This window comes from Protopterus annectens, chromosome 12.part0 (genome assembly GCF_019279795.1).
Source record: "Protopterus annectens isolate FY-2018-M chromosome 12.part0, PAN1.0, whole genome shotgun sequence".
Classification (NCBI taxonomy): Eukaryota; Metazoa; Chordata; order Ceratodontiformes; family Protopteridae; genus Protopterus; species Protopterus annectens.
In genome coordinates this window covers 1,234,984,759-1,234,998,021 of record NC_056746.1, presented here as the reverse complement: position 1 = coordinate 1,234,998,021, position 13,263 = coordinate 1,234,984,759, and the positions used below count along the sequence as shown (strand labels likewise).

Sequence of the window (13,263 nt, the reverse complement as noted above, 5' to 3'; positions counted from 1 at the left end):
TAAGGACTCCTGGGTCGTTAGCCTAGTAACCCCCTATGAACCATTTTCCTGTCCTGCTGTCATTTTCATGTGGAACATTCCATGGGTAGACGGAAAGCGTAGGATTGTACTAGCTCATATATGTTGTTAAACATAGGCCGTGCGTAAGAATACTGAAATGAGCAAACTTGCTCTAATCTTAGAGGTATGGGATTTTTTTTTTTTTTTTATCATTTGTGACATAGGCAAACTTACATTTCTGTAAAATAAAAAAAACTGTATTAACATGTTCAAAGTTACAAACATACGTCATGTATATACAATACAACCAGTCCAACATTACATAAGTTGGTCAATTCCTGCATTCCCTCAAACCTCATTCCTCCAAAACATTTTTCTGCATTTATTGTTCTTAGTTTCCATTTTTTTTTCCATTTGCTCATAACCCTTTTCTAGAGATCCACCTTCCAGTTCTTTTATCTTTGTTTCAGTATTCATTACTTCAAATATGGTTGGTTTTAGACTTTAATTTCCATTTTCTAGTAATTGCTTTTTAGCAGCCACCATAATTAAACTTAACAAAGCCTTACTATGTCTAGGCATTTCAGATCCTGGATTCCAGCTCAAAAAAATGATTTCCGTAATCTGATATTGTCTGTTCAGTCTTCATCAATCCTTTGGTTTCTGTTCCAACCTTGTAACCGACTTGGCTGTTAACAAGCTAAGGATTCCAAGCTAGAGCTTCTCCCACCCAAGCCATGCTGCCTTGCTCCTCCCAGATACCTCAGATCTTGTTTGCTGAGCATCAGCAAAGCATCGTGGTCTGGTTAGAGCTCCTCCATAGCTTTCTTCTAGTGCACTTCAGTGTTGAGTGGCCTTTGGCCTATTTTCTTCTTTTAAAAACCTACCCTAACTTTTTCTGTCCTAAAAAAAAAAAAAAAAAGAAACTTTTTATTCTAGGGAAAAAAAAGCCTTTTTATTTTCGTTTTCTCTACCAAGTTGTCTCATCGTGCCCTTTTATTGTCTTCCTGTGTTTTCCTTCTTTCCTGGTTCCCTTTTCTTTATCATGTCAGAGAAGTTTGACAAGCCTGTTGACTTTAAAAAATGTACTTCCTGTGGGCACAAGATCCCTGTATCTGACGCCCACAGGGAGTGCATATATTGTCTGGGTCCTGCCCACCTTGAGGTTGTTTGTTTCATCTGTAAAGCCTTCCTTCCCATTATATTAAGAATTGATTGTTGAATGAGTGGATGGTTGGGCTGAAGCATGTGACTTGATTTTAATCTCCTATTTAAATGCTGAATGTGCTTATTTTATTTGTACTGAGGAAGGGTGTGAGACCCGAAAGCTTTATAATAAACTTTTTTGGTGTGTTTATAATAGTTTGGAATATTCTGACAGTGACACCATTATTGTCTATTTAAGCCTTCCTTCCCCCCAGGCCATTTCAGATTTAAGGAACAAGCTGGTTCTCAAGGGTATTAATCCTCCTCCTTCTCCAGCTGTTTCTTCTGTCTCAGGGACTCAAACCCCTGCCAAAATTCAGAGGAGGCCAGAGACCCTAAGAAACGGCCCCTGGACCCCACCATCATAGTTTTTTCAGAGCCTCTGAAAAAGACCCCGAGAACCTCGGAGCAGAGTCCTTCAGCTCTGATCTATGCAGCTACCCCTCTGTCCTGTGCTCCTGTAGCCTTGTCGGGGCTGGAAACTGCAGTGCCAAGTATGCCCTTGGGATACCTCTCCCAGACATCACTCCAGACCCTCTTCAGTGTCCTTGTCCATCAAGTCCTCTTGTAGCCTTTCTGAGAATGAGGTGGACAGACTGATGAAATTTCGTCATATGCAGATTCAGATGGGGGTCATTCCAGCTCCGTCCCCTACAAGATCTGCGGGCAGAGCTTCTCCTTGCAATATAGTATGTCTTTATCTGATCCAGCCTGTTGCGTTGGAGTTCCCTTATCTGTTGGTCCCAGGGGCTGGTTCCTGGGTTCCGATAGTCTTTACTTCTTCGAGCCCTACTTCTTCCTTCACTTGCTCGGTTCCTACCTTGTCTTGGAGTTGAAGCCTTGATGTCAACTCCAGGGGGATGACTTTGACTCCGAAGTTTTAGGAGCTGTTGCTTCCCCTCATTGCTTCAGTGTTAAACAGTTCACCAGTGACTCCTTCCTTGGAGCGGAGGGCTGCTGATGATGGGGGACAGTCTGCTCCTGACCCCCTCAGGGCAGGGGAGACTTCCTTGGGACTCCAGGAGCCCTTCAGCCTTCAAGGTGGTGGAGAGGGTCATCTCCAGTCCTAGGAGACTCCCGGTTCTTACAGTTTCAGATCCGCCCCTTCCCCTCCTGAGCTCTGCATTGGAAACCTCTGTTCTGCAAATGGGGCAGCTGGTACTGCAGGGCCTCCAGGCTCTTCCATTTGTGGAAGCCCAGACTTCTTCTGATATTTCCCCAGAGCACCCCACCGAGGAAGCTTCTCGGAAGAAAAGGTGCAAAAGGATACATCTAGATTCCCCAGAGGAATATCTCATGACAGACACTGACTTTGATGAAGGGGAGGGGTCCCCTAGATCTCCACCTGACATCTCCTTTGAAGACATTTTGGAAATCCTTCGTCAGAGAGGTGGCTGGTCAGACCCAAACCCAACCCTTGATGAGTCAGTGTTCCTGGAGGCTTTTGGGACCAGCCCATCTACATCCTGGGTATCCCCACCTGCAGACCCCCTGGTGGACCTGGTGTCTGCAAGGGTATAGAAGGAACCAGGTGCTGCAGAGCTGACACCAAAGAGAGCTGAAAAGATTGTTAGTGCCCCAAAGAATAGGCCTCACTGGACGAAGGGCATTCCAGTAGATGCCATGGTTGTTGCAGTGGCCACCAAGAAAGAGCTTACACATGAAAGCTCCACTGTCCATCCCACTAACAGGGAGGCTAGGGCTAGGGACAGATTCAGAAAAAGGGTCTACACTTCTTCCACTTTTACCCTCAAAGTGTTCAACTATATTTCCTACTTTACAAGGCTACAGAGGGACTTACTTAAGGAACTCTCTAGCCCCGGCCCCGAGTCCATGACAGCAGAGGAATGGAACTCCTTCTCCTCCCGTATGGCCCCTCTGCATCCATTTCCAATGCATCCGTCAGGGTCATCTCTCATGCATTTGAGGGTACATCTAGACCTGCCAGTTCTGGCATTGCCATTCGGCGTCTTGTCTGGATGCGGCTGTGTGACTTTGCAGAACCTTTTAAGGCATCACGCATCAGTGCCCCCTTTGAGGGTTCCTCCCTCTTTGGATAATATGAAAGACACTACCCTGCAGCGAGAAAGATGGAAAGACCCTGTCTACTGTTGGAATCCACTTTTCTACCCTGCAAATGTCCTTCTCCAGGAATTGGGTGTGGGAGAAAGAAGTTGTGGTTCAGAAGGTCACAAGGTCCTTTCCAGGACGCCAGGGAGATTTTTCACCCAGGGGCAGAGGGGGAATAATTTTAGGGGTAGACATCACCCACGTGACAGAGGAGGTCTGCTAAATCAGTGGTCTCAGGATTCTCCTTTGGAGAAATCCTTTGCAGCATCCCTGAAGTGTAGCCTGACTCTCCATCTCTGGAGGCAGTCAGGAGACATTGTCCATTGCACCTAAAAGCCTGGTTAGCCATCACAAATGACCGATGGGTGCAAGGAATTATACATATTACTTGATTCCCTTTTCAAACCTCCCCAGGCCAAAACACCACCACCCTGATGTTCCACTCAATCAAAATGAGGTGGCAGCTTTGGAAATTGTGAAGTTGCTTCAATAGAGTCATCAAAGAGCTTCCCAGAGATCAGCGTGGATCACGGATTTTACTCCCTGCTCTTTTTAGTTCCAAAGCAAACCGGAGACCTCAGGCCCATACTGGACCTAACTTACCTGAACAATTCAGTGAAAAGCATGAAGTTCAGGATAGTCATGATTCAGTCCATCCTTCCCTTTCTCCAGAAGAATGACTGGATGTGCTTGATAGACCTGAAGGATGTGTGCTGTCATATCAAAATGAACAGATGCTCCAGAAGGTGCCTGCATTTCAGGCCGGAAGCCAGTCATTACCAATTCCGTCCATTTCCATTTAGTCTCACCACAGCCCCAAGGTGTTCAAATGCATGAGAGTAATTGCAGCTCACCTCAGACTGTAGGGATTCCACATGTTTCCTTGTGTGGATGAATGGTTCCTAGTCGCACCACCCAGGCGTCTACTGATTCAGGCCAGGGGCTTTCTCTTGCAACTGGCCCCAACCTTTGGGATTAACTTAAATCTTCAGAAGTCGTAATTGCAACCAGTGCAAATGATATATTTTATAGGATCCCATTTGGACACGATCTAAACCCTGGCCTATGTTCCACCAGATGGGATTTTTGTTACTAAGGATGCATATCAGACAAATGCTAGTGGTTCCAGTCCCTCCAGCAAATCTTGTTCTCAGGGCTTTGGGTCTATGGCTGCAATAATTACATTACTACTGACAGTTCGCTTACACATGAGAGTCCTGCAGTGGATGTTGTCAGTTTAATAGTCCCTTCTGCACCAACCCCTGAATCATCCTATAAAACTGTCTTGGGTGTGCAGAAATTCTCTTTTGTGGTGGCTATACATTGCAGAAGTGGTTCAAGGTCGACTGTTCATTCTTCCCAATCCCATTGTCATGCTGACCATGGATGCCTCCCAGCTGGGGGGGGCATTACCTGGGAAGAAAAGTTCAAGGCAGGTGGACTCCCCAGGAAACCAGTCTACATAGCAGTGCCCTAGAGATGAGGGCGGTACATATAGCATTGCAAGCCCTTCACTCCCTTCTTCTTCTTGGAACAATTGCAATTCAGATTGACAATCTCTCTGTTGTGTTGTACATCAGGAAACAAGGTGGAACCAGGTCTTCTCCCCTTTTTTGAGAAGCAGTGAGTGTGTGACATTGGTCTTTCTTTACCAACTGCTTTCTAGTTGCAATGCACATTCTTGGGGAGCACAACATACTTGCATACAGGCTCAGCAGAGTGTTATTGATGCCCCATGAGTTGGTCTCTGGATCAATCAGCTGCAAACAGGATTTTTCTCAGATGGGGTCAGCCTTGCTGCGACCTCTTGGCTTCTTCCTTCAACAACAAATGCAGCAGGTACTTTGCCCTGATCCCTCCACAGGGACAGTCAGCAAGAGATTTCTAGACCATGCTTGGCCCCCTGGTGGTCTTAATGCATTTCCAGCTGTTCCTCTGATCCCCAAATTTCTTCAGAAAGCATGTAGGTTGAAGGGTAAAGTGGTCTTCATTGCTCCCTTTTGGCGTCAACAAGTCTGATTCACCTTCTTGTGGTCTCATTTAATTTGCTCTCCATGGACGCTGGAATCTTTTCCAGATCTTTTGTCTCACCCCTCAGGGCAACTCCATCTGGATCTCCACAACCTGAAATTAACCACATGGTTTCTCTAATTCTGTTGATGGCTAGACAGTCCAGGCATTCTTCCCCAGTCCAGAGGATTCTGATTTCCTGCTGTAAAATTTCTACCAGGAAAATTTATAAAAGTAAGTGGAAATTGTTTTCCATTTTGGGCCCAGCAGCATCACATTGACCCACTTACGGCAGCCATTGCAGCAGTCTTGGATTTCCTAACTGGTCTGTTTCATTTGGGGACCAGTTTTTCTACTGTCAAAGTTCAGTTGGCAACCATTTCTAATTTTCATATTTGGAGAAAATGATACATCTTTAGCTTCTTCTAAGTTTTGCAAAGCCCTTCTCAGGGGTACATTCCTTCTTTGTCCCCCCTGTCAAGGACCCTACTCCTAAATGGGTTCTTATATCGGTTCTCCAAGCACTGACCTTACCTCTCTTTGAACCAACTGCAAAGGCAAATTTAAAATTTTTTTCCTGGAAAACTACTTTCTTAGTAGCAATTACTTCTGCCGAAAGGGTCTCGGAGCTTCAAGTCTTGTCTTCCAAATCCCCCTGTCTTATTCTCCATAAAGACAGAGTTATTTACATGGTAATCCCTCTTTCTTACCAAAGGTTGCATCAGTAAATATCATTAATTAATCCATTAACCTCCCGGTGTTTTTCCCCAAATTGTCAGAATAAGGGTGAGTATATGTTGCACCTCTTAGCCATTCATAGACAATTGCTCTTCAACCTCGATAGGACAAAATCTTTCAGAAAATCTGATCAGTTTTGATGGGTGGCTTTCTCAGATCCCAGAAAAGGGAAAGCTGTTGTCAAACCTACTATTGCTCGATGGTTAAGGGATTGTATTTCTCATGTTTATTCGTTGAACAATGTTCCTTTACCTAGACGAGTCAGAGCTCATTCTACGAGATCCATAGCCACGTCTCAGGCCTTTTTGTCTAGGGTTTCTTTGGAAGGTATTTGTGAAGCTGCTTCATGGGCAAGTTCTCACACCTTTATTTTGCATTACAAACTTGATATCAACTCTAGGAATAGGGCTGCTTTACGCTATGCAGTACTCCGTAATATCCTTCCATGAGGCCACCCAGATCTATATAGCTGGGGACTCTGTCCCACAGGTTTGATGAAAACTGAGCAGACAACATCAGATAAAGAAGTTATGTACTCCCCATAATGTTCCATCTGTGTTGTCTGCTTCAGTATTCATCAACCTTCCCTTCCTCTTTCCCCTTTCCTTGTATCTGAAGGACCTGACTGATAGTGCTAGGAACCTGTGTTCCTGTTTTGAGCTCCTGAGCATCTTTTAAGCTCTCTTGTTAAAATATGTAATTTCTCTGCTGGGAATATTGGCAGCAAACTATATCTGAGCTATCTAGGAGGAGTGAGGAAGTATGGGTAGGGTGGGATGAGCTCTAGCTTGGAATCCTTAGCTTAACAGCCGAGTTGGTTCCCAGGTCGGAACTGAGACCACAGGATTGATGAAGACTGAAGCAGACAACACAGATGGAACGTTATAGTGAGTACATGACATCTTTTTATGTCTGACAGAGTACTCTGTAGGGAACTTTTAAAGTCTGCCAAGTCATTACACTCCCAAAACATGTTCCGATTTTCATCTTTCTTCCCCATGACATCTCCAACATTTGCCATCTACATGAGGAAAAATTCTGTAGAGTCTGGTTGGGGTATAAAAGTACCTATGCAAACACTTCAAACTAAAAATCCTAAATCTTCTAGAGTTTATTGCATATTTGGTAGCCATACATATGTCCTCCCATTCTTTCTTTGTGAATTGCGTATTCATTGGAAAGAGACAATCTTTTCCAACATCCTGTGATTCCTATAGTTATCAAGTGATATGTTATGTGCCCTCAATGGTATGGGATTGTAAGGGTAATCTGCACATGAGTGGTGTGTAAATGATTGTGATACCTTTGCAATAGTACAACCAATATGCGGAAAAGCTTCAGATGGGCTAGGAATATACATACTGGATTTGTTCAAAAGCCAAAAAAAAACATGAAATGACAACTACTAGGAACAATGTATAAATTGGATTAACTTTTCCATCAACAGGGCAGCTCGCATTTCTCTCAATTGATTTGCTATGATATATTTTAATTACAGAGATAATGAGATGTTTAATCAGCACTTATTGTTTCCATTTTGTCCCTGACCACATATCTCCCCATTTGAGAAAATAGCAATGTAACATTGACTCCATTAATATAATTTTCAGATGCACTTCTAAATAGTGATGTGTATGTGTTTGTGTTCATTGTCTTATTACATGTTTTTTCTTTCCTAGCACATTTCAACATATATCACAGTGCCTCAATCTCCACTGATCCAGACACTGGTGCAGGGCAATGTCTTAGTGAGTGATGAGGTGTTAATGTCAGCCATGTCAGCATTTACATCACTGGATCAGTCACTACCGACAGTACAGCCCTCTGTTCAGGTAGGCTGAATTTGCTTTTAATTATCTTCCACAACTGTCATCTAGCTTTCACCTTAATGTTTAGTATTTTTTTACACTTTCTGAATCTCTCTTTTTATGTTGGGTAGTTATATGTTTGCAGTCTGTGACCCACAGAACTGTGTGACTTCTTTAAGTTTTCCTTCCATAACTAAAAGAGAATTGTAGTAGCCATACTGATGACGTCAGAGGTTATGGTAGCAATGGAATGTTAATCATGTCTGGCATTCAAGCTTCAGGTCTGGAGTTTACAGGAGACCATATTAAACTTGAGAGAGTTAGAAAGCTTGATGGTCATTATTTCTATTTTTTTTCTCTCGTATATTAAAAAAAGTTTTTTAAGGCAACAATTGTAGCAGCTTGTTCACTTCTGAGGAGAGCAGGTCTGTCTGAGTGAGGTATTATTCTTTTGTTGCCATTAATATTGCCAGCATAGTATTATATAATCATATGTTTGCCCTGCAGTTGTGTACTGTACGATTACATTTTTAAACCAGATAAATTTGTCCCTGCTTTGAAGCCGATTCCCTCTGCGTAGTTTGTGTGCATCATGTAAAAGGGACACTGCATTCATTCATTATGGTTGGCTTATATTTTCAAGATGAGTTTTTCTTGTTATGAATCTTTGTCCTTTGTGAGGTGCATCAGGAGTTAGGTACCGAGATTATAGAGTACTGCATTGTTTTGGAGACATGAATGAATCACTGAGAGTATTCTAACCAAAGTTAAAACACTGAGGTTAAAATTAAGTTAGATGTTCATCGTGTTACCCTGCTGCAGTCATCACACTTGGGTTATCCTGTCGTCAGGCGGTCCCGCAGTCGGCCGGATTTCCAAAGTCTTGGTCCGACGTCGGTTGCTGTCGCCTCATCCCTGATGTCAGTGCGCCAGGGGTACATATATTGCAACCGACGCCATTTTCTCCAGTCTTTCTTGCTGTGCGGTGCCCGAAGCAGAAGCAGTTCGCAAGTGCCGGTCGGCCAACTCCTGAGATTTTCGAATTTCAGACCGAAGTCTTCTATAAAGCTAAGTACCCCATTGGGGAAACTTTTCTTGCCTCAGACCGATGTCAGAAAAAGTTAGCAATTGCATTTCTTGTGGGAAGCAAATACCTCATAAGGATTTTCATTCTTATTGCATACCTTGCCTAGGCCCTGATCACGACGTCACTTCTTGTCGATTTTGTGCTAGGTTTAATAAGCGTACTATTAAAAGACAATTTGATTTCGCACATCACTTTTTTGGTAGAAAATTTAATTATAACATGCCGTCGCAGCTACCGACTACCGGCTTGCACAAAAAGCGCAGGGATAAGGACCGACAGCCCAGGCTTAAGGCAGATTCCGAGGCCTCGGTTGACCCGGTCTCCGGTTCTCAGTGAGGCTCCAACGCAGCCCCTGACTACCGCAGTTTTGGAACCTGAGACCGCTACGGATATTTTGACGGAATGTACTAGGCCGATGCAGCCTTTTACTTCAGGGCCTTCCGACGATTTACCTTCTAAAGACGTCAGTGCTTCTGAAACACCATCGGTTTCTGAAGGCGTTTTCAGACCGACGACTCTCACAGTCAAAACGTTTTCTAAGTCGAAGACTCCTTCTAAATCTAAAAAGCCTACAATTCAGTCTCCTGTTCAAGGCCCTATGCCTAAGAAACAGATGCTCAAAATGGCTGAAGATTTGATTTCTCTTATCAGGGGTTCACAGCCCCCTCCTGACAAAAGGCCTAGACAAGAGGAAGATTCTGCTTCCTCTGAGCAACTGTCTATTTCTTCAGATTCTTCTGAGGACCAAGACTATTCCTTCTCTCCTTATGAAGTTTCTGATGCTGAGGACTCTATACCCTCAGCTTCCCCTCCTGAAGACTACTCTTTTGGGGAAACTTTAAACACTATGAGGGAACATTTTCACTGGGAAGGTCAGGATTACTCTGATTCCAAGAAAAGGCTCAGAGAGTTTCTTTTACTCCCCCAACACAGACCTCTAGCCTTCCCACCTGTTTTGGATATTGTGGATGATGTCTATTTAGAATCCAGTTTCAACCCAGACTCTTTACCTCCTGCTCCGGCTAAGCCTGACAGATACTACAGAGTATCTGATTCCCACAAATTTCTTTACAAAAGTCCAGTAGCTGATCCAGAGACTATCTCCCAGGGTCCCAAGGGGGCTAAGGCTTCAATGGCTAAAAACGCAGTACCTTTTGAGAAGGATTCAAGAGCACTAGACAGGTGGGGGAAGAAGGTTTACACCTCAGCCACATTAACTATGAGGGCACTAAATTGTCAATTTCATATGCTTAAGTATCAGCAATTTCTAATCTCTCAGTTAAAACAAAAGATAACCTCCCTCCCTCAACAATCTGAATTGAAAGAAGTACAGGATTTGTTACACGCCACTGAGCAGGTGGGTAAACGTACCTTACAATGTGGGTTTGATTCTTTGGAGGCCTCCTGCAGAGCAGCTGTCACTGGATCAGTTATACGTAGGCATGCTTGGTTAAAGGAACAAAGTCTGCCTGATCATGTTAAAGCAAAACTACTAGATGCTCCCTTACAGCAGGATGTTCTTTTTGGAGTTAAAGCAGAAGAAGTCTTAAAGAAAATGGAAGATAAGGCAAAGTCAATGCAGACAGTCAAAGATTTCCTACAAGTACAACCCCCTCGCTTCATCAGAAACTGGCCAACAAAAAATTGGTCCTTTCCAGCCACTGACAGACCTCAGAGGGGTAAATACAGGCGCCCAAGGGGCAGAGGACAACCACAAGCCCAGTATAACCCTCGCCAATGGGGCACTTCAACCCAGAAGGGAGGAGAAGACAGGTCTCAACCCACCAGAAGGCAAACTCAATGACTTGCATTTCGGCTGGCCAAACAAAACTCTTTTGTCAGCCCCCTTGGGGGGAAAACTAGCACTTTTTGCAGACAACTGGCACATGGTCACAAAGGACAAATGGGTCCTAGACATAATTTTACGAGGATACAGATTCCACTTTCACACCTTGCCAATGAAAAGAGGAATGCCAAACCTGCCACAAAATCAGTGGGCAGAAGCACAAAGACAAATTACAGCTCTCATGGCCATGAGAGCCATTCAGCGGGTACCGACTCGAGAGCAAGGCCAAGGATTTTACTCAAGGCTCTTTCTAGTACCCGGAAAGGACAATGCTTGGTGACCAATTCTGGACCTTTCAATTCTAAACACTTACTTACAAGTTCCCAAATTCAAGATGCTAACACTACAGCAGCTACTTCCCATGTTGGGCAAGGAAGCATGGCTGGTAACATTGGACCTCAAGGAGGCATACCTGCATGTCCCTATTGGACAAAGTTGCAGAAGATGCCTCCATTTCATTGCAGGTTCAACTCATTATTAATTCTCTGCACTGCCCTTTGGCTTATCTACTGCGCCCAGAGTTTTCGCAAAATGCCTGGCACCAGTAATTGCATACTGCAGACAAAGAGGAATTCAAATATATCCATACCTGGACGACTGCCTCATCCAAGGAGAAAGCAAAGACATTCTCTTACATCATCTGGTTTTTGTGAAGCATCTACTAAATTGTCTGGGGTACACAGTAAACAAAAAGAAGTCAAAACTAGTACCCTCACAAAAAATGACATTCCTGGGTGCCAGCTTGGACACAATGGCCCAGAAGGCTTATCTTACACCAGACAAGCAACTACAACTGACTCAATATTTCAAGACAATGGCAACAAAGACCCAATTAACTGCAAGAAAAATTCTGCAGGCTTTGGGCTTCATGGCATCTTGCATTCTGATAATACCATTTGCAAAACTGCATATGAGGAAATTACAGTGGTACCTAAAAAGCGTATGGTCTCAACACAGCCACAGCTTGGACACAGTGATATCTCTCATTCCCTGCCTTCAAAAGGAATTTCTATGGTGGTCCCAGGCATGTCACCTCAACAAGGGTCAGCCTTTCACCTTGCCCCCAGCCAGGCAAACTATCACAACAGATGCTTCAGACTATGCCTGGTTGGCACACATGGCAGGACAATGCATTCAAGGCCTATGGACTGCAGAACAAAGAAAACTGCACATAAATCAAAAAGAGATGCTAGCTGTACAGAAAGCTCTGACAGCCTTCAAGGATCTACTACATCCAGGACAACTTGCAATAAAGACGGACAACACCACAGTAATGTGGTACATAAACAAACAAGGGGGCACACATTCCTACCCTCTTTGCAGGCAAGCAATGACCTTATGGAACACAGCTCTGGCCTACCAAGTCCAGTTACAAGCTCAATTCCTGCCAGGACAGAAAAACACATTGGCAAACGACCTAAGCAGAAACATCAAAGATCCTCACGAGTGGAAACTAGACCCACAAATATTTACAATGATAACTCAAAAAATGGGGCCTTCCAAATATAGACCTGTTTGCCAGTCCTCAAAACTACCAACTGCCAAAATTTTGTACAAGGGCATTCCACCATCAAGCTTGGAAAGTGGACGCTCTCTCCTTCAGTTGGAAAAACCTGACAGCATATGCCTTTCCTCCACTACCTCTTCTCACAAAGGTTCTTTTGAAGGTCAAAAAGGAGAAACCACGACTGATTCTCATAGCCCCAGACTGGCCACACCAGCACTGGTACCCGCTATTGAAGAATATGGCTCACAGCTCACCATGGATATTGCCTCAAATACCCCATTTGCTCACGCAACAAAACAAGCAGATTCTACACAGCCAGCTCAAAACCTTAAACCTGGCTACATGGCAAATCTACTAAACATCCAACCAGCCCCCCTTTCACAAGCAGTTCTGGATGTTATACTGGAAGCCAGGAGGCCAAGCACCAGGAAGGCTTACTCGGACAAATGGAAAAGGTATTCTGCCTGGAACGAAGCTAAAGGCCAAGACACAACTCAGCCTCATATGCCTCATATTCTGCAGTATTTAGCTGAGATGTTGCATAAAGGACTTTCCTTCTCCTCAATTAAAATCCATGCTTCAGCTATTTCAGCTCACTACGACACAAATCCACTTTTATTTTCAAATCCTCTACTAAGGCAGTTACTCAGAGGGGCAAAAAACATTAGACCACCTAGAAGAGCTCCTACACCAACATGGGACCTCAACTTTGTTCTGGAAAAACTAATGTTACCTCCCTTTGAACTAGCTTTCTCTGCAGACCTTCAATTCCTATCTTGGAAGACTGCCCTGCTCCTGGCAATAGCTTCTGCTAGGAGAGTCTCAGAATTACAGGCACTAATGGCAGTGGAGCCTTTCCTCATTTTTCATCAAGACAGAGTTTCTCTATGAACTAATCCGTCCTTCATGCCTAAGGTGGTTTCCAATGTAGCTTTAATTCAAACCATCCACCTACCTACTTTCTTTCCCAATCCACAGAACAAAGGTGAGA

At 44.0% G+C, this 13,263-nt stretch overlaps 1 protein-coding gene across 1 annotated transcript in view; it reads left to right on the top strand.

The window, feature by feature from the left end:
• The window catches only part of ZNF341 (zinc finger protein 341), a 1,063,660-nt gene that overhangs the window by 219,395 nt on the left and 831,002 nt on the right, over positions 1 to 13,263 (top strand). Inside the window, exon 4 of the mRNA XM_044089011.1 lies at positions 7,704 to 7,860. Within this exon, the coding sequence (XP_043944946.1) occupies positions 7,704 to 7,860 (157 nt within the window). The remainder of the gene's footprint in view (positions 1 to 7,703; positions 7,861 to 13,263) is intronic.